This window comes from Myodes glareolus, chromosome 20, assembly GCF_982192425.1.
Source record: "Myodes glareolus chromosome 20, mMyoGla1.1, whole genome shotgun sequence".
In the NCBI taxonomy this organism is placed as follows: domain Eukaryota; kingdom Metazoa; phylum Chordata; class Mammalia; order Rodentia; family Cricetidae; genus Myodes; species Myodes glareolus.
The window spans coordinates 55,220,285-55,242,624 of NC_142045.1; the positions used below are offsets into that span (position 1 = coordinate 55,220,285).

At 44.8% G+C, this 22,340-nt stretch overlaps 1 protein-coding gene across 4 annotated transcripts in view; it reads right to left on the reverse strand.

The window, feature by feature from the left end:
- Pld1 (phospholipase D1) overlaps window positions 1-22,340 on the reverse strand; it is a 206,165-nt gene that overhangs the window by 81,601 nt on the left and 102,224 nt on the right. For all 4 annotated transcript variants that reach the window (XM_087899626.1, XM_087899627.1, XM_048452641.3 and 1 more), the window contains 5 exons: window positions 20,189-20,341; window positions 17,320-17,469; window positions 16,314-16,397; window positions 9,682-9,763; window positions 589-699 (listed from right to left, as the gene is read on the reverse strand). In XM_087899626.1, coding sequence (XP_087755752.1) covers window positions 589-699; window positions 9,682-9,763; window positions 16,314-16,397; window positions 17,320-17,469; window positions 20,189-20,341 — 580 coding nt within the window. The remainder of the gene's footprint in view (window positions 1-588; window positions 700-9,681; window positions 9,764-16,313; window positions 16,398-17,319; window positions 17,470-20,188; window positions 20,342-22,340) is intronic.

Sequence of the window (22,340 nt, forward strand, 5' to 3'; positions counted from 1 at the left end):
GAAGCCGATCTAGGAGCCCATCAACAGACGGATAAAGACTGTATGGTATATATACACATACCTATATTCTATTTAGTAGTAACAAATGAAATAACAATATTTGCGGGAAGATGATGAAAAAGGAAACTACTAAAGTAACCCAGACCTAGAAAGACAAATACCAACTGTTCCCTCTCACATGTAGATCCTAGATTTAAACATTTCTATATGTGCATATCTATGGCATGTGAATAGGGTCAAGAAACTGGAGAGGGATTATGAGAAGGGAAGAGAAGTCTGAAGGGAACTGGGAGGGGGAGAAGAGGGTATGAAAATATGTGTGACATAAAAGTAAAATAAGGGGTACCCTGAGAAAGAAGGGGAAGGGGGAGCAAGAGTCTGGGCAAAGGAAATGGAGAAGGGGGAGCAATAGAAACAAGGTGTGGTTGACATACCCCTCCCTTTGTGAACTAATTTTGAACAGCAGAACAAGAAAGTATAATAATGTGTGCATTTCTGAGGATCTGACGCTGTTCGCTCAATATGAACACTCGGGTCATCTTTATGGGAAAGGCTGCTGTGGGGCGGTAAGCGCTGGGACCAGGATACCTTTATGTTGGGGTGCAGCCGCATCAAAGTCCGCTTGCTGTATTCACTGTTGATCCCGAGGGCTAGCTCCACCTCCTTGTAAAGCATGATGAAAATCCGAACACCTTGTTGCTGTCACGGGAAAACACGAGTGAGCACCGGGAGGGCTGTGCCCCGGAGGGCTGTGCCCCGGAGGGCTGTGCCCCACCTCCCTTCCTTCTTTCCCTGGCTTAGATCTCCTTTAGTCCATGAACTGGGATGGAAACAGTGAACAAACAGGCAGTGAGAGACATGGCATGCATGATGTCAAGGCACAAATAGAAAATCTAAAACTTAGGAGTAGTGGCAAATACTGGTTACTCCAGCACTGGGGAGGGGGAGTCAGGAGGAGCAGAGTTCAAGGCTAGCCTAGGCTACATATTATCTCACTCAGAAGAAAACCATCCTCCTTCCCTTTGTACAAGTTCATCACACGAGTGTTGGTATTGGATACTTATAGATCCAAGATGCAGTGGCCAACACCTCTGCTCCTAAAAGTGTCCAGTAGCCTTAGTGCCTTTCTAGAAAACCCCCAGCACTACTGCTCAGGAGAACTGCGACCTGAGCTAGTGTCAAATGCACCTGACATGTCTCAGGGTAGAGACTGACTGCCTTAAAAAATGATTTTAAATGGATAAAACACTTCTAAATCCTTAAAGAAGAGTGTGCTAGATCTTACACACAATTCTTAACATCTATGGTGCTAGCAAAAGGACTTCACTGTGGCAGCAGCTGTGTAACGTGTGTAATGAATGAACATGCATCTGCCCCTAGACTGTGGGTCAGAACAAAGGCAGGGTTGTTGGGGGCCCTGTCACTGTCAAACTAAGTCAGAAAGTGCCTGATGAACTACTGAGTTCACCATCTGACCAACAAGAACCATGTGTTTTCACAACACCACAACTTCAAATGACATTGAGTTCATGCTTTTAGGCAATAGATAATGGGGAGCCATAAATATTCAGTTTCCCAGTGTTATTCTGTCCACACTATATAGTGTGTGGGTTTTGTATAAGACCACATCACTTCATGAGTTAGTTATGCCTGAAATGAGTCTACAACTTTAAAAGGACACTAGATTTTCAATCAGGTGTTCGTTACATGTATTAGAAGATAAACCCTTGTTCTGAGAAAAAGAAAAAGGTCAAAATTAGTCTGTATGATACATACCCTTCACACTCTTGCACGTGGATGTACACACACTCACATAATTCCATTTCACTTACGAACACCTGGATATTGGAACTTACTTATTGCTTACTATAACTATTCAATTACTATTATAATCAAATATGAAAGGTATAAGTCCAGAGCTGACAAGCTGGTTTAGTAGATAAAGGTGACTATTGCCAAGCCTGGTGACCTGAGTTTGACCCCTAGAACCCATGTGGTAGGAGAGCTCCTCTACGCACATACTACAGTGACATGCGCACGCACACACATTAATACGTGTATATTTTAAAGAATGGTGAGCTGGAGAGAGGGCTCGGCAGTTAGGAGCATGTAGTGCTCCTGCCGAGGGTGAGCGTTGGTTCCCAGCACCCACATCAGGCAGCTCAGAGCTGTAGCTCCAGGGGATCCGATGCCTTCTCTGGCCTTCATAGGCACCATGAGCACGTACGCATGCTTACACAACAAACACATAATTAAAAACTAAAAATAAATATTTTAAAAAATATTATCAGACATATAATTTGAATATATATAGTTTGAATAAATAAATACGAACATAAAAATATAGGCAAGCAGGGAGCAGGTTAATTTTTGACGACCTGGCCAGTCAGTCCTCTGTAATAAACACTAACTGAGAGCTGGGAAGGAAAATTAGCTAATTTTTCACTTCTATCATTCAGCTATTTTTTCCTTTTTAAATATTTTAATTCTATGCTAAATAGAAGTCTTTCGGGGGGGAATATAATTCCAAGTTTATAACCCAAAACTGCAACCTGAATAGTGATTCTTATACCTGACATCATCCCTTATTTCAAATGGATGAAATTCTGCTTTTGTTTCTAGAGAGTGTTTCTCAAATTCTTTTGTGCATACGAGCAAGTATAGTGTATGTGCAGCACACATGCATCCCCATGCACAGGAGCCCGTGAGTGTGGTGATGTCTGGCACACGTGCATTCCCATGCACAGGAGCCCATGAGTGTGGTGATGTGTGACACACGTGCATTCCCATGCACAGGAGCCCGTGAGTGTGGTGATGTGTGGCACACATGCATTCCCATGCACAGGAGCCCGTGAGTGTGGTCTTAGTGCAGCACTTGTGTGTTCATCTGTGTGGAGCAACAGGGAAAGACTATGTGCCCCTCTATCACTCTCTTCCTCATTCCTTTGAGGCACTTCTCTTCCGGAAACGGGAGCTCACTTTTCCGCTAGGCAAAGTCAGCAACCCCAGCAGCCCTCGTGTCTCTGCCTCCACAGCACTGGGTGTCAGGCGCACACTAAGCCCTGCCCAGCACGTTCCCTGTGGACATGGATCTGAACCCAGGTCCTCATAGCTTTGCAGCAAACATTCTTAACCACGGCTCCATCTTTTTATGTAAACGGTTACAATAAAGTAACCCACACTAGCTCGGAAATTCTGCCTCTCGAACTTAAAACATTAAATTCACGAAGAGCAGGGTTTGCAAATTAGGTACTTTGTCTAAATCCTGCAGTTTCCCACGTACCTGAATAATTGGTGGATTTTCGAGATAAAGATGTTAACTCTAATGGATTGCACTAACACCTTCCAAAGCTTATACCTGGTATTTTATTTCATATCATGTCCTTTCTCACTTGAAAAAGGTGAATGGAAAGGAAATAGGGTATAAATTCTGTCCCCTTTATCTTAAATACCAATGACTAACAAGGAACTAATTATACAAATGCTATTTTTAATGAGGCTTGTTCTACATACTCATGTTTATACCTGGAATAAGAAGTTAATATGTTGCAGATTCCCAAAAAAAAAAATCAGTAATTTTTCCCTTTTGCGCCACATATTACCTCACAGCCCTAAACTCCATAAATGTCAAAGTGCGCACCATATCACAGCGTAGCCACAAACTCCATAAGTGGCAAAAGAAAAGTGTTCCTTTGTGATAAAAATCATTTGCTTTGTTGTTACAGTACAGGCTGACGAAACCATGGACGCTATTTTGGTAAACCAACAACAAAATCTACGGAAGACAGAGGCTAAGTTTGTAATTTAAAAAGTCATTCTTGGAAGTAGCCTTTCTATATGCAAACAGGGATTGTGATAATGAGTCAGGAAAACGATTCCATTCATAAAAGCTTAAAAGGAAAGCATTATCTCAGAATAAACCTAACCAAACAAGTCAAAGTCCTCTACAATGAGCATTTAAAACACTAAGGAAATTCATTAAGACAACAAGCAGGAGAGGTAGCTCAGGTGGTAGCGTGTTTGCCTGGCACTCAGGAAGCCCTGGGTTCAGTCCCCAACACATAAGCCAGGTGTGGTGGTGCATGGAGCTGGAGGGGTTTGGATACACAAAACACACATGAAGACAATGATCAAGACACAATTTCATAGCCAGCCTCTCCTCTGATTATTCAAAGTAGCATGACCCAAGTATTTCCGAAGCACAGCCAAGTTTGTCTTTTGTCTGTCATTACTTTATACAAACGCACCCCAGAGAAACAATCCATTGTTTGCCACTTCTCTTGGGGTGCAAGACTGTAGGAAAATGGGAAACAAATGAAGAAAGACAAAACCCCTGCGTGCTGGTGTTCAGCTGTAGCTCCAGCACCTGAGAAGATGGGGCAAGGGGATGGGATCCCGTCTCCAAAACATGAGGGCAGAAAGCAGACCTGTCAGACGGCTCAGCGGGTAAAGGCATTTGCCTCCAAGCCAGAATACCTGAATACCCACAACTCCCTCAAGCTGTCCTCTGACTTCCACACACGTGTGCACACACGAATACACTTCAAAGCAGCAATCACATTCTCACTAGTTACAGATGAGGAGCAGTAGGCGACCACAACATAACTATCTATGTATTTTTAAACAGCTTTGCTTAAAATCTGGTCCTGGAGGTTAAAGATATGCTCTCCCTTCCCTGGCAAGCCATTCCAGCCTCCTACTTAGGGTCCCACTGGTTTTCTAGGTAGAGGGGTATTTCTCTGTCTCTCTTCTCTAGTGTGGACATCTTCCCCTTTGGCAGCTGACTATATCTCTAGCAGTCCTGTGTCTTGTGGTGCAAAAAGGAAAAAAAAATTTAAACTTGATGACAAATTCATTGTGAAAAGCAAAACCCCTTTGACGGCTGGCAGCTCACTGCTCTGGAAAATTCCTTTGCTGTCAATCTCATATTTCTAAGACTGACGCATCCACAACCGTGACACAGAGTTCTGGTGACCATAGCGTGAGGCAACTTATCTTCTCAGTTCCTGGTGTCTTTACTGCGGAACTGTGGCAACCGAGGCAGGAGGATGCCTGAGCAATAAACAACCTGCTGACAAGACCGGCTGGCACTGTGGACATCACATGTCATGAGAGCCGGGAAAGATGAGATTATCAGCCCAGTTGTTACCAGAAGAACAAAACACAGCTCTTGTGAGAGATGTTGACCTACACATCCGCGCCAAGGCAGAGAAATTTGCAGATTCCTCTTAAATATTAAAAAATAATCTGTATAGTCAGAAGGGAAATGTTCCATTTTAATCAACCTTACAGACCTTAGGGACACAATAATACAAAAACAAATATTATGTTACACTCCATTCTTTTCGAGCTTAGCATGTGGCTTTCAGAAGCTAAATTATATATGAGAAGCAATGTTCATGTGCATACGATGGATCAGATTGGAATGATCCAAATGTAAAAATTTTATTATTTATGTAAAAATTCAGTGCACTGAGATGAAGGAGACCACTCCACTAAATGTGCCAAGAAGCATTAACCCTTCATAGCACAACCGTTTCTCAGGAACAAGAAGCAAATTGTTACCCATTTAATTTAAAGATGACAAGCCGCGGAAAGCACCTGACCTGGGAACACAACACTGTCAGCAGCTGTGATGTTCCTTTGCTGGGGTGTTCACTAGAGACCTCAGCAGGGTTGGTAGGTCAAAAGCTATGAGAAGCCAGACCAGTGATGTAAAGGCCAGGGACCCTGAGGCCGACAGACCAATACTGCCAGGTAACAGGCAACAGGAGGTGGAGGGCCAGATCTGCAGGCCTCCCTCCTGAGCCTGGATCAACATCTGCCACCTCTCTTGGGCTATGCTGGTGTCTACAGACCCCTGGCACTCTGTCTGGGCATCTCAAATGAATCTCTCTAGGCTTGGGGATGCAACTCGTGGAGCTGTATCCAGCGAAGAGCCTGGGCTTGATGGCAGTTCAGAAAGAAAGGAAAGAGTATGGGAGGGGAGAGAGAAAGAGGAGAGAAGGAAGTCATTCAAAGGAAGAGAGGGAGGGAGGGAGGGTAAAGAAGGGAGGTTGAGGGCATGGGAGAGAGGGAGAGAGGGAGGGAAAGGGAGGGAGAGAAGGGGAGAGAGGGAGGGAGGGGGAGAGAGGGAGGGAGGGAAGGAGGGTGGGAAAGGGAGAGAGGGAGAGAAGAAGAGGGAGGGAGGGAGGGAGGGAGGGAGGGAGGGAGGGAGGGAGGGAGGGAGGGACACAGACTTCAGCTTTCTGAATCCAAGTTCCCGCTCCTCTCTCTACCACATCCCAGGTCCACCTTGTTGACCCTAAGCATCCTAACTTTCGTCAGAAAGTCCTGTCACTGGCTTGGCTCTCAGCCCCACAGCCTAGCTGCAGCCACGCCCCAGCGGGAGCCCAGCCACACCTGCCACCGTACTCTAGCAGACCGTCCCTCTGTTCTCAGGGTTTACTGCACCTGTGGAATTTGCCCATCCTACGTTCCCCCCAAAGCCCTCAGGGTGTGAGGTGCTCGGCCTAGTGCGCTCCCTGTACTCCCTGAATTTGACAAGCTTATGGATTTCCTCCTCAGCTTATTAGCATGTGTTAAGTGCACATTATGACCTACACACCAGTGTGATGTACTCTGATCCTAGCCTGCTCCCCTCCCGCTATTCCCCTCCTCTGCCTCCAAGCCCTCCTTCTAATGCCATGTATGATTTCTATTGTTTTTGCTTTGTTGTTGTTAAACACATGTGCACACACACCTACATATGCACACATACAACCTGTTGAGTCCATTTAGTCCACTTGTATGTATATGTGTTGACCATTTGAATAAAACCAACGGGGGTCCTTTTCTAGAGGAAACCAATTCTTTGCTCAGCAGTGGCTAACTGCCCGTAGTTCTCAGTACCCATGGCTAGTGAGGAGACCAAGAGGAGACTGTGCAACTGACACTCTCCTAAATCAGCACAGTGCCTAGCTGCACTCTCAACATTTTACCCTTATATGCTCACATGAGGGCTACTCTTAACCCTCGTCAAAGATGCTTCTTTCTGTAGCAGATGGATGCTGTTTCGGAAAGCCAAAACAGGCTAAAATACAAAGGGCCACTGCGTGTGGCTACCAGCACCATGGCTGCAATGAAACCCTACAAATGAGGCTCATGGAAAGTCACGGAAGAAAGGGTGGAAACATTTTAAGAGGCAGAGGTGTCTGCTGAGATGCCTTCTCTACTGGAGAGGGAGGTGGCACGTGTGTGAATCACAGGGAAGCTGCACACGTGTGGGTCACAGGGATACGCGCATGTGTGGATCATAGGGAAGCTGCACATGTGTGGATCATGGGGACGTGGTATACATGTGGATCATAGGGATGCAGCACACATGTGGATCACAGGGAAGTGGCACATGTGTGGATCACAGGGAAGCTGCACACATGTGGATCACAGGGACACACACATGTGTGGATCACAGGGAAGCTGCACATGTGTGGATCATGGGGATGCAGCACACATATGGATCACAGGGACAAACACACATGTGGATCACAAGCACACGCACACGTGTGGATCACAGGGAAACTGCACATGTGTGGATCTCAGGGAAGCTGTACATGTGTGGATCACAGGGACACACATGTTTGGATCACAGGGAAACTGCACATGTATGGATCAAGGGAAGCTACACACGTGTGGATCACAGAGACACACACATGTGCGGATCACAGGGAAGCTGCATACATGTGAATCAAGGGGAAGCTGCACACGTGTGGATCATGGGGATGCAGCACACATGTGGATCACAGGGAAGTGGCATATGTGAGGATCTTTACGCTGCCCCAGCTTATGTATCACAGAGATTATTCATCATACACTCCTTTATGATCAGTCACGCTCCTAAACATGGGGAAGCATTCAACAAGCTCATGTTGACTGAAACATAAAAAATATAAATTCTCAGACAAATGCTGTGCGGGAGGGTCTCCAGGTGTGAGTGCAGGTCACTGGCCAAGCCTGGAAAAGTTTGCTGACATGAAATCCTAAGGAAGATTGGGAGAGGTGCTGCTTTCAGAAAAGAAAAACAGAGCGGGTTCCGGATTCTTTAACAGGTAGGAAATCGGTTGGTAAGGCTAGGTGTGAGCCTAGGGCACGAGCCTTCAATAAGAGTTAGCTGGGATGGGCTGGAACGACATTTGCTAGAGCCTCCCTGGTGATCGGCATCCTACACAGAGACTGAGCTGTTTAGGGAATACATAAATAGAACTTCTCAGGCTCAGTGGGTCCCATTTTGTGAATGGAATGGATTACATTATCCACCGAGGCCATGCTGGATGGATAGAAGAAAACCTCTTCTTCCCTCAGGATGAGCAATGAGATCTGGGTACTGATGGGAACTCTCTGGGAGGTGGAGGAAAGGACAAAGAGAGGAGGAAGACGGTATGGAGACCTCCTCCAGGAAAAATACCGCTCCCAGTACTGCGGAATCCAAACACCTGTCAGAACATGCTTCACTAGAGAGAAAAACTAAGACAGGTTCAAACCAGAGGAAAAGGGTTAGCATTCCCTACTCAGAAGATTAATAAAATAAGTAAAGGTTTGCTCTAATTTAGTCACCTAAACAGACTTCATTAACAACATACATGTAGCTACACTGCTTCAACTGTTTACTTATTTATAACAAAAAGGACATATCAGTGTTTACCCAGACTCTATGGGCTAGCTTCAATGGAACCTGTCCTCAGACTAGAACCAAACCCCATGGTCTCTAACATCCTCCCACCTATATGATATGTGTGTATGGGGGGTTAATGAATATGTGGGGGTGTTGTTTGGTGCATATGCCAACATACATGTCTGTGGAGGCCAGGGAAAGACATAAATGTCCCATTTCTATTGCTCTCCATCTTATTCCTCTGAAACAGGATCGCTCATTGAACCCAGAGCCAGGTTGGCAGTCAACAAAGCCAGCAATGCTTCGATGTATATCTCTCACAGTTCCGGGGTTCTACGTGCACTGAGTATACGTGGTATACTGTGGTATACTGGAGATTCAAACTCAAGTCCACACTGGGCAGCAAAAGCTCTTGCCTACTGAGCCATCTTCCCTCCCCATGTGCTTTTCTCTAAATGAACTGGTGAACGGGAAGTCCCCCCCACATGTGTGCACATGTGCATGTGTTTCATGTGTGTGCATGTGTTGTATGTGTATGCGTGCTGGCTTGCAAGCTCTAAGGCAGTGGTTCTCAAGCGGTGTGCTGAACGACCCTTTCACAGGGGCCGCCTAAGACCACTGGAAAAGAGTTACAACTATGAAGTAACAACAAAAATGATTTTATGGTTGGGGGTCACCACATCAGGAACTGTACTAAAGGGCCGCAGCATTGGAAGGCTGGGAACCACTGCTCTAAAGTAAAAACTTATAAGTATATTTTTTAAAAAAATTATTTTGAGACACTTTCAAAAGGCCCAGGCTGGCCTTGACATCGCCATGCGGCCTAGGCTGGCCTTGAACTCCTCATCTTTCTTCTACCTCCTAAGTGCTGTCATTAAAGGCGTGTGTCACCACAGTTGGCTTCCTATGCTCCCTGGAATAAAACCCAGCCAGGGCCTCACACAGGCCGAGCAAGTTCTCCAGCTGTGATCCGGCTCCATGCATACATGAAGGAGTTTAGAAACATTTGTGTGCACTGGGGCCGTACTCACCGCTTTCCGCTTGAGGATGCAGTCCAGCCTCCAGCGGTTGCCTTCCACCACTGGACGCTTCAGGAAGATTTCTGGGCTTAACCTGAAGTCACAAAAAAAAAAAAAGGAAAGGGATTGAAACAAAAGAGGAAATTCACTGTGTCACAGACCAGACTTAGACACATGCCGTTAAGTCTGCCCTGTCAGATCTCTTCCCCAAGGCTATGAGAAACTCATGGAAGAAACTATGTCCAATCAAAAACAATTCAAGATCCATACTCTTAATCTCAACATTTGGGAGGTGAAGACTGCAGGATCACAAGTTCAAAGCCACACAGATATAAATGCAAGCAAAACACCTGTGCACATAAAATAAAAAGAAATATTTTTTTTAAAAAAATCGAAGTGCTTACTAAGAAATGTATCAAATTGTACATATAGGGCCCTAATGGAGGTTGGTGAAATGGCTCAGTGAGTAACAGCCTGACAGCCTGAGCCCGATCCCAAGGATCCATGTGGTAGAGGAGAGGCGGCTCCTGCAAGTTGTCCTCTGTCCTCAGCATGGTGCTGGGGCACACGCAGAACACACGCATACACACGCAGAGCACACGCATACACACACATAGCACACGCATACACACACATAACACACGCATACACACACATAACACACGCATACACACACATAACACATGCATACACACACATAACACACGCATACACACACATAGCACACAATTTTATGAAGAGCTCTATGTGGATCGGTACAAAACACTACTAAAAATTTTAAATCAACTATGCAATGCTTGTTAACCAAAAGGCCCAGTGAAGGGCAGAAAAGGAATCTGAATTACATGTAATCGATTTATTGGTGATTTGATCTGGAAGGAAAATCTCGAAATGGGATTAGCTGAGAGAAGTCCAGTTCCAGCTTAACAAGAAAGAACAGGATGGCCTGCAGAGGCCAGGGCAGCAGCAGGGAGGCCACAGACACAGAGGAATCCAGTTAGAGCAGAACTGAGCCCCCAAGAGGGTGACCTAAGTTCACAATGGCTCCTTCCGTTGGCCCTGTTTCAGGGTCACATGTTAGGGTTGGGTGAGTCAAAATTCCCATTTCAAGCGAGTGTACTAATAAGGAAAGTTGTGAGGAATTAGAAAACAGTTGGGCGACCGTGGAGAGGGGAGAACTCCGGAAAGCAGTCCCATGAAGCTGTTGACGGTCTCCTGGCTCCTTCACAAGCTGTTCCCTCGGGGATTTGACTACAGCAAAATTCATCTAAGGAGTTTGAGGAGGAACCAATAGGTTGCGGCCATGTCCCAGATCGACCACCAGGTGGCGCACATTATATAGCTCAGGCAAGAGCAGAGCACAGGCCCGGGAACTAAAACTGGCTTTAAAACCCCACCCCTAGAGGATGGAGAGGTGGCCTGGCTATTAAGGGGACTTGTTGCTCTTGCAGAGGACCCAGGTTCAGTTCCCAGCACTCACAGATAATTCACACCATCCGTAACTCCAGTTCCAGGAAATCTGACACCCTCTTCTGCCTTAGCACAGGATGCATGCCAGTGAACACTCATACACAAAAAACTGAAACAAGGCTACAAAGAATTGTTAAGCATCCCAAATGCTGCTTGGAACTTTCTGCCTAATCCAAATGAGGCCATTGCCAGCCAAAGAAAACACTCTATTAAAAAAATAAATAAATGTCAGGTGGTAGAGTCACACGCCTTTAATACTAACAGGCTAGAGGCAGAGACAGGAGAATCTCTGTGTGTTTGAGGCCAGACAGAGTGAGTGCCAGGGCTACAGAGAAATTCTGACTCAAAAGGAAAGAAAAGAAAATATTGCCCACAGATTTAAGTGAGATTAAAAGTCTTACATCATCATGTTAATTTTTCTAGAATAAAATTTTTAAAAAATACTGGGCACACAGCAACAAAAAAAAATCAATTTGCATGAAATAAATACCAACAATAGGTATCGTAGATGCTGATATTGTTACTATTTACTTTACATGTATTTAAAATCTCTCTCTCTCTCTCTCGTGTGTGTGTGTGTGTGTGTGTGTGTGTGTGTGTGTGTGTGCACAATGTACATTTGGAAATCAGAGGACAGAGGACAATTTGTACAAGTCAGTTTTCTCCTTTAACCATGTAGGCTCCAGAACTGAATCTTGTCATCAGGCATGGTGGTGGCAAGTGCCTTTGCCCACTGAGTCATCTTCCTGGCCTGATTATCTAGTTTAATCCCTTAGCAGATATAAAAATACAACTATATGTAAGAACAAACAGGGAGAGGAAAACCCTCAGGGAAACGGATGAAATCCAGAATCAGAAAATTCTTAGATAAAAAGACAATCACCCCAAAAATAGGAGAAAAAAATTACCAGGCTTCACATCATAAGCTCAATACCAGAACGAAGGTTATGAAGGTAGCTAAATAGAAATAAGCTTCTGCTGATGTGGGCTGGGGAGGTAGCTGGTGGGTACAAGGATTGCCACCAAGCCTGATGACCTGAGTTTGAGGCCTGGAACTCATGTAGTGAAGAGAGAGCACTGATGCTTGCATGTTGTCCTCTGACCCCTACATGTGGTGGTGTGGCACATGCATGTGTACATACAAACCTACACGTGCACACAAAATAAATAATAAATGTAAATTTAGAGAAAAAGAAATTATCCAATACAACATCCAAGAGAGAAAATATTTTAAAATATGAAGCTAGTCTTGGAGACAGTAGGAAGGACTGTCTACATAGTGGAACCTTTAGAAGAGGAAATTGGTTTGTTTGGTTTTGTTTTTTGAGACAGAGTTTCTCCATAGCTTTGAAGCCTGTCCTGGAACTTGCTCCATAGACCTGCCTGGCCTTGAACTCACAGCCTGTCTCTCCTCCCAAGTGCTGGGAAAGGCATGTACCGGCACCGCCTGGCAGAAGAGGAAATTTTCATGTGTGAAGAAACAATGGCAAGACAGTCTCAAATTTGGCTAGAGACATAAGACAATACATTCAAGAAACTCAGATAAACTCCCAGGTCACAACCCAACTGCTGAAAACCAAACAGTTGGAAAAGTTGGAAAGCACTAAAGAGAAAAATAGTTTATTGCTGAAATTTCCTCTCCAGAATACTGGAGGCCAGAATGAAATGTGCTATTTAATTAGAACACACAAGATCCTGGATAATTAGGCCGGATGGTGGTGGCACACGCCTTTAATCCCAACTCTCACGAGGCAGAGGCGGGCAGATCTCTGTGAGTTTGAGGCCAGCCTGGTCTACAAGAGCTAGTTCCAGGACAGGCTCTAAAGCTACAGAGAAACTCTGTCTCAAAAAACAAAAAGCAAAAGCAATAAAAGAAAAGAAAAGAAATCCTGGATAATTAAGACAGTCGAATACAGAAGAAATTCTCCAGAGCCAATGGGAGAGGAGAGGGACAAGGGGATGGCTCTAAAATAGTAAACAAGAATCCAAAAAGTACATTGGTGCGGGAGAATTATCTGTATTCTGTCAATCATGTATTTTAATAAAACGCTGATTGGCCAGGCAGGAAGTATAGGCAGGTCAACCAGACAGGAAGTAGAGGCGGGGCAATGAGAACAGGAGTATTCCAGGAAGGAGGAAGTCCCACCACCACTCCTGTGCAGACCACCGAAGAGGTAGCATGTAACCTAACCAGCTGAGAAAGGTACTGAGCTGTGTGGCTCACATAGATAAGGATAATGGGGTAACAAAAGTTATAAGAGCTAATAAGTAGCCTGACCTAATGGGCCAATCAGTTTATAACCTTATGGAGTCCTGTGTGTGATTTCTCTTTGGGATTTGCCGGTTGTGGGGTACCGGGCGGGACGGAAACCCCAGCAAGCCAGCTCCGTCGTGTTACAGTACATTGTTTAAAGGAATCACTGATAATAAATAAACAAACAAATCAGTAAAACCATAAGACACTTTACATGTACTCCAGGATAATGGCCCCTGAGGATTCCCTTCGCCCGAGAGGAAGGTCCTGTAGGGCTTCACTTCAAAATGCGTGCTACCGTAAGTAAGATATGTGCCAGGGCTGTGGCCGGAACAAACAGCACCTAATTCCCTCTCCTTCGGAAAGTACAGCAGAAATCACATAGGTTCCAGCTCCGTAGCTGTTTAAGTGGAAGTCTGAATTTTACCATCCGGAACCTCCAAAAGAGACGCTTCTTTCTTGCAGGAAAATATGGCATCGTTGGAAAAGCTCCTTTCTCTCGTTCGTGTCCTGGCTGAAGTTTTAGGGGTATTTTGATGAATATATGAACATTGAGCTTTGGATGTACTTTCCTGACTTCTGAGAAACTATTCAGTATTTGGCAATAACTAAAGACTATCTGATTGTCATAAAGGGGATCTGCTATTGACAGCTAACTGGTCAAAGCCACAGGTACTGCAGACAGACATCTATGACAAAGAATCATCTCTCTCAAAACGTCACTAGCACCAAATTGGAAAGAGGACCCCGATCTACAGATTTCTATAGAACTGAAGGGAACCAGAAAATGGCTTCCCATGTCCATTGCTCTCCCCCGTCTCCTGTCTAGGACTAGAAGAATACCCATGTCCATTGCTCCCCCTCTCTTCTAACCTAGGATTAGAAGAATTTCCATGGAAGTATCTAGAAATAAAAATGGGAATATAGAAATGTAGGTACCAGAAATGAGGATGTAGAAGTTAGAATGAAGAAAGACATAAAGTTGTAACCCTAAGCGAACTACTAAGAGCCTTCTCAGCAGTAAGTTATTTCTCAGCTGCTTACGGAGCCGTTAGCAGCAGTGGTTATTTCATTTCACAACTGGCTGCTCTGAAGCATCCCTCTGCAAACTGAGAGTCAGCCCTAAGATAACACCACGGCCATCCTGATTAACAACGGAGATAGCTGAGTTAACCTTCAGAGGATGAGGTGGACATGACTTTTCGGTTATGCATTTTCCCTGCTATGTGAAACTGGCAGCGTTAGGGAGGTGCAGAGCTTTGGTAAAGACAATTAGGGAGAGCCAGGAAGAAACAATGGATTAAATACAAACCTAGCTTAACTGAGAAACTCTGTTAATGAAAATTGTAAGGAAAGGCAATACATATCTGAGTTTTATGTCGAGATTGTAAAAATTCCTTTGTTCATGTTTAATGCTTCTTATTTCTTGCTATAAAAAGGGGGAGTCCAGAAACCGACTTGTTCCACAGTTTCAGCCCAAACTCCGCTGTGGTCTCAGCTAGCTGACAAGCTTTTGTGCCCCGTGGTGTTTTATCTTTTTCTTTTTTCTGTGATAAGGTTTACTAGACTTCGGTGGTCTCTCTCCATCTTTGCGCCACCCTCGTGGACCTGACACCACGTCTATTTCTCTCCCTGTCTCCTAGTCTAGCATTAGAAGGAAACACACCCGGAAGGTGTTTTCAAGCTTCATCTATGAGTAATATCTGAAAGAAGTAAGATGGAGCTGAAAGCAAAATTTCAGAGCCAGGCATGGTTCATGTCAGAAATCCCCAGCACTTGGGATGCTGAGACAGGAGGACTGCTAGGATTTAAAGGCCAGCCTGGGCCAAACAGTGAATCCCACCAGTCTACCCGGGTTACAAAGCAAGCCCGTATGTCTCAAAGGGTAGAGTGCATTTAGAAAGTCACTTCAGTTTCTACAAGGACAGCATATTCCACCTCCAAATCAGCCAATGTCGGAATCTGTGCTGGGCTTCACCATTCTAAGATGACAGCAGCTGGAACTGAAGTTAGACTACAAACACCAAACCAACACCAACTCCACAGGTGGCATTCCCCAAGAACTCAAGAACTTTAGATAGGAGATTTCCAGTGACTTCGGTAAAGTGAGCATCGTGATGCCTGCGGGCATCTTCACAACGGGCGAGACAGTTAAATCTGATGGACAGCCAGAAGAGCTGCCCAGACCCAGTCCTTTCAACAGTGACAGCAAGAACAACCATTTCAGTGTCAAAGCAAAACTTCAGGAGTTGCTTCCTGGACCAAGTGAAGGACATGGTAAGAGATGGAAAGACAGCTAGAGAGGATGGGCCTTCCCGTCTCCACAGCCACTCTTCCACAGCAACACAAATGTTTGCATGTCTGCTTCCAAGACCACTCACATTAAATACTTTACGGAGATATTTGCAATAGTTAACAATGGTTGTCCGCTTAAGAGAGTCTGGAATCACCTTGGAAACAAAGCCCTGGGAAGGTCTGTGAGGGAGTTTTGACATTGGGTTAGCTGAAGTGGGAAGGCTTGCCCTAAATACAGGAGAGCATCATCTATGGGCTGGCATTGCAGAGTGGATAAAAGGGAGAATGTGAGTAGAACACAGGAGTTCACCTCTTCGGCTTCCCAACCATGCATACCAAGCCACAGCCCTCAGAGGCTGCCACCAGGTCTACCCACCACAGCATGATGGACGGACCCTCAAACAGCGAGCCAGACAAACTTTTCCTCCTTTATGCTATCTCTGCCATGGCGATTAGACAAGAGATCACTAGAGCATTTGGAAGTCTTTCTCTGGAGTCTATTTAGTTGACTGAGCCTTGGCCAATCCATCATGGCTACTGTGGACTTCCATAGTGTGGTATTCTCCCATAGCACATTTCTAAACAGAGATGCTTCCAGACAGCACTCCCCTGGACAAATACTAACCACCAGTCAGTGATGAAAATCTCCTCCATTGCCTCTTCCATTGCATTTGCGATATCTTCAAAGTAACCTTTGGCGTTCACATACCTGGAAGAAATAGGATTTGTTCCTTGGTTTCTTTTGATGCTTTTTTTTTTTTGATTTTATAAAACAGGACAAAAAAGAAAAACACACCCTAGGCCAAGGCAAAGCATGGAAAGCTCTGCCTGGTCTACATTCCCACCGTTTTCCTTTGGGTAACTGGAAACAAGATTGAAAACATGACCTTGTCTCCATCTATTACACAGGAAAGGCAGTCAGGAGACAGACCTGAGCAATCTCTGTTTAGACAGCAGCCTGTCAATCACTCTCATGGAGCCTCCTTATTACACAGGTTTGAGCCTACAAACAGACCAGCTCATATCCATGGGGGAAAAATAAATGATTTAAATACAGCCCCATTTTACCTTTAAGAGATATAGGAAGTTACACTTTGCTTTTCTTTTTAGGACTGGGGCTTGGGTATCTTAGACTGGCCTCTGGCTCATTATGAAGCCAAACATGACCTTAAGGTAATGATCCACTTGCTTCCCCTTCCCAGTTGCTGGGATTATAAACTATGCCATCATGTCTGGTTTTACGGGGTAGTACGGATTCATGCATGCTAAGTAAACACAGTAACTGTGCCATGGACCCAGTCTTGAAGCGGATCTTAAAAACCAGAGTTCTACCTAGGTACAGTGATACAGGCTTGCAGTCACAGCCTGTGGGAGATGAGGCAGGTGGATTAGAAGTTCAAGGTCCATCTAGGTTTCACAAGACCCTCTCTCACAAAACAAAGCAAACATCAAAATCTAAAGGCCTGTAAGCTCACTATTAAAGATGGTCAAAAAACAAAATTGAAGCTGCAATCTTATCTTTAAATATGATCCATCAGTTGAGCAAACCACTGGTTTAGTTTTGAGGCTGATTCCAGGTAAATTTAAGCCATTATAACACTAGATGAACACCTGTGAGCAAAACACCTCACCATTTAGCTAATGTGTTGTCGTGGACCGCAGCATAGGAACCAAAGCGATGGTCTTTGAGAAAGTCCGTGCCATGCTTCTGAATGAACTCTTCTATGGCTCCTCCCCACCACCGAGCGTGCCGGTAGCTGTTACATTTCAAAATCAGTGTCCTTTAAAGAAAAGCAAACATGGGCATTGAGGGTTTACTCTGAGTTCTAGCTCTTAAAACAAATTTAAAGATGAAGCATGCCGCATCAAACAGGAATTGACATTTCTAGGTAATGAACGTTTGGAAAAGCAAGCTTCTAAAACACCTCGGTAGAGTTCCTCACAAGGCTCACTGGTCAGAACTTCCTGGTCAGGCTCCCTGCTCACTCCAGCGTGCAGGCACATGGGAAGGGGTTTGATGTAGACACTGAACCGTACTAGGGGATGAGAAGGGTTGTGGGGCAGGTACAGAGTGAGGGAACACTTCTGTCAGAGTTGCTGGTCCCTTTGCACTGACCACCCCGACTTCTGCTGTCCTTGGGAGAGATCTCCTTTCCTTCCTGAAAGCCAGCAGAGCTATGCAAAATAGTATCCCCCACTCCCCTAGTCCTAGTGGGCTGGGGCAAGGGCACAGAAGTTAGCCCCACCCCGTGAGAGTAGATCTGAGAACACAGCAGTGTGGGAAAAGACTCCCTCCCTCCTGCTGAGTGTGCTGTGAGGGTGCTGAGCAGCCATCTTGTGGTAGAAGGGGACCCCGCTGAGGACAAGGCAGGTTCCAAAGCTAAGGAAACCTAGAAAATGTGTCTTAATGATGTAGGTTAGCTTGAGAATTAATCACTCCACATGGCTAATTAATTTGCTCTGGAATAAGTCCATTTGCATCTATCACTTGAGCAAGTTACTTTAGCCTGTTATAGAATTAAAAATATTGGGAATAAATTCTGGGGGATTACAAAAAAAAATTTATGCCAAGTGTCAGAACAAATGGCTATTAACAAGAGTGAAAACAGTTACTGGAACTGAAGTTCAAAGGGCAAGGCGCTGTTCTATGCTTCCTGACAATAGAAATGGTACTGAGTGGGAAGCAGAGCTTCATTTCCATTTGAATGCATGGTGGGCGGGGTATACGGCTGTTCTCATGGAGAGCAAGGGAGGGGCCATATGCACAGATTCTATAATTATTTATAAGGATCGAGGGTGCCCAAATAGTTGCTCTAGATATATCACAGATGGATGTTGGCCTTTGAAAGCTTCTGTCCAGCAGAAGGCTGGCGGGTGTGGGGATAGGGAGGTGAGAGGGGCTGGGGTGGGAAAGAAGCCTCCCCAGCAGGTATAGCAATGGAGTCATGAGGAGCAAGAGGGCTCGGAAGTTGCCTGGGGTCAGCCTATCCTTGGGACAAGATGTCCTGAGAAGATGGTTGTGTGGAAGAGATGAGTATCACCAGAGGGCTAGTGGTGGAGGAGGGAAACTATTCCAAGCACAGAAATGGAATGAGGGCCGGCCAGATGACTCAGCAGACAAGAGCATGGCAGGGCAAGCCTGCTGACCTTAATCCCACCGCTGGGGCCCATGTGAAGAGAGAACTAGCTTCACAGAGTTTCCCTGTGACTTCCACATGTATGAAGTGGCACTCATGCACCCTTATTCACACATGTATATAATAATAATAATACTTTAAAAAGGGGGAACCAGTGAGGTGGTTCCATGGGTAGACATACCTGCCATCAAGGGAGGGAGTTTGATTCTCCAGTTTGATCCATTTCCTTTCCAGTGGAAGGAAAGGAAATGACTGACTCAACACATACACAATAACTACACAACACACACACACAAATAAATGGGTGTATAAATAATAGAAGAAGCAAGAGGGAAGAGGCAAAAATAAATAAATACATGTGTGAGAAGGGTTATAAAGAGAACTGCCAACACAGAACCAAAAGGCTGTAGCAGGAGTGTCTACAAACAGAGATAAATAACTCCAAGACAATGGAGAAGCTGGTCTTGTTGGCTAAGATGACAAGGAACACTTCTGCCTGGAGGAGCCTGGAGAACCCTGGATTCAAATAGATCCACTTGGTGTGGGGAATGGAGATATAGCGGATAATAACAAAGACATTTCAGTAACAGTCTGAAAGTTACCTTCTGAAAGGAAAGTAGGAAGCTCAATATTGTTGTACCCCATATCACCCTACATACATGCACATACACAAGCATGCATGTACGTATCATACAAGCATACATGCAATACTGTACAAATATGTATTAGGAGAGATATATATGCCTGTTGTAACTGTGTAAGGAGAATTTATGAATATTCATATGGATGAGAGTGATTACACAAACATGCACACACATACACACACACGCTTTTTCAAGGTATGATTATAGTCTGCCAGAAAGAAACCTGCACATTAACACATAATGTAATTGTGAGTAAAATATATAATACATGTACATTTCATCATCTCTTCAAGATATCTTTCTCAAAAGCTCTATGCAGACAAAATTTTACAGATCAAATCACTTTAAAGATGTTCATATCAAAATATATTAATTTATAAACTATATAAAACTATTATTCTAACATGCAAGCTGCCAATTGATTCATTCAACAAACTGGTAGATGAGTTGACAAACTTCGGTCTCCAGCTCCAGGAGATCCAATATCCTCTTCTAACCTCTGCAGGTCCTGTATTAATTCACATGCTCATTGCTCACACACATGTGCGCGCGCGCGCGCACGCGCACACACACACACACACACACACACAGTTCCATTACTTCTAATTGAGGATGAGCTCCAAGCAACAATTATGAACATTTAAATCTAATTTACTCCTTTTTCATAGGTGAGGCCTTGAGGAAGGGAGAAATATGTTTTAAACATTAGAAATTTCTACCTTGAAAGATTATCAATTCGAAGTCCGTATTTTGTCTCTGTTTCTTTTCTTCCCACTTTTATTCTGAATTCTTTGTCTACGAGGAGGACAAAGGCGATGGCCCCACTGTCCGGCTTCATGTACAGCAGGAAAGAATCCTTCACTATTAACCACCTGGAAGAAGACGGCAGCAGCTTTCAAAGCTGAGTAACTGAAGCCAGTTACAACTCAAGTCGTAAGAAAACACTCTGGAAGATCACGGATATAATGTCATGTCTCACCTGACGGATTATTTGTGCCTTTTAAAGATCACCATGAAACAGGAGCTAGGGGCGAGGCTCAGTGGCATACGTCTTGCCTAGCACGTACAGAGTACTGGATTTAATTCCCAGGAGGGAGACTAATTACTACAAAACAGGCCTTCTGGTTGTCCTTCTCTGTGTGTGGACACCATGCAATCAAAAAGAATTAATTCATTCCTGGAAGAACGTCCCCGATGTCAACAGGAAGCACTGAAGAGCCCCTTGCTGAAGAATAGAGCGAGGCAGTGTTTGCTCACATAAACTACCTTAAATGCAGCTGACTCTAGAACATTTAATAACTACATCTAACACTCCACATATTCTGTTGTTCACTTCAAAATATTTCTGGTTTACGGATTGTTAATGAATAATTTTCAACAGTATAGAAGTAGCTCTCAAAACGGCTCCATTCAATGCAGCACTCAGAGCTTCATAATGGAGTAGAGTGGCAAAGTGGATGTCAGCATAAACGCCGTCCAAACAGAAAACATTCAAATATTTGCTCCCAGAGTGCGGGTGCCCTCCTCTGGGGGGTAGAGCTCAGAATGGGATCCTTAGGATCTCTGACAACACTCCTGGGGCTACGACCCCAGCACCCTTGCCATCACAGTGCCGGAGTCTCCCCAACATCATCCCGATCACCCTAGATCCAAACAACATCTGCTACTTCTCCACTTCCATATGACCTCATTTCCCTCAGAGCTCCGTGAGCCCAAGGGCTTGTTCCACCGTGGCTAGCAGCTTTAGTGAGAATTCATTCATGGACTTATTTAAAAGGCGGGATTCTCCTGCTGTGTATACATTTTATTTGTATCAATGTAAGATGTTGGAATCTTGTAGAGTGTTTTAGTTTGGTAAGGGACAGTACACCACTGTCGCACTGTTCAGTTACTGACTGATTCCTTCAGTCATTAGTTCCTGGCATGTATGAGTCATCCCAACAAGGTGGTGCTGACCACTGATGACTCCACTGACTCTTCCAGTCTGGTCTGCTCACCAGCTGCAGAACTCTGGCAGCCCAGAGCTTCTGGGAAGAAAAAAAAAATCACCGGGGGTTTAAAGCATCAGTGTAGGAAGATGAGACAGGCAAGTAGTGAATGACTGAGGGAAAGAGAAGGAGTGACCGGCAGAGCCACAGGAGGCTGGGAAACCCACCTCCAGAAGCCACCACTGAAGAAGAGATGCCCTGGCAGCCAAGTCCTGCAACTTCATCCTTTTCCTGCTTGCATGGCTAGCTTGTGGTACCCATGATCCTCGGGAGTTCCCATCCCTGCTCTTTCTACCTGTCTTCCTCTGATACTGCTTCCCTAACAAACTCCCTTGTACCCTTAGTAAACCTCTACCCAGTGTTCTGTACAGCTGAGGGTAAGAAGACAAAAGCAAGTCTCTGGCTTTCCCATACCACTGCTTATATTCTAAGCAGATGTGAGGTCATGTTTGAGAGCTGGGCGTGGTGGTAAACATCTGGAATGCCCTATGTGGGAAGGGGAGGAAAGAGTGCCGAGGATATTTGTATACTGTGTGAAGATGCATGGCTGTGATTGGTGTAATAAAAAAAAAAAAACCAAACGACCAGTAGCTAGGCAGGAAGTATAGGTGGGACTTCTGGGCAGAGAGAGAACTCTGGAAAGAAAAGCTGAGGCACCAGCCAGACACGGAGGAAGCAATACGGAGATGAGGTAACAAACTATAAGCCAGAATGCAGATTAAAAAAAATATGGGTTTAGGCTAGGCGGTGGTGGCGCATGCCTTTAATCCCAGCACTCAGGAGGCAGAGGCAGGTGAATCTGTGAGTTTAGCCAGGTGTGGTGGTGCAGGCCTTTAATCCCAGTTCTAGGAAGGCAGAGGTAAGTGGATCTGTGTAAATTCAA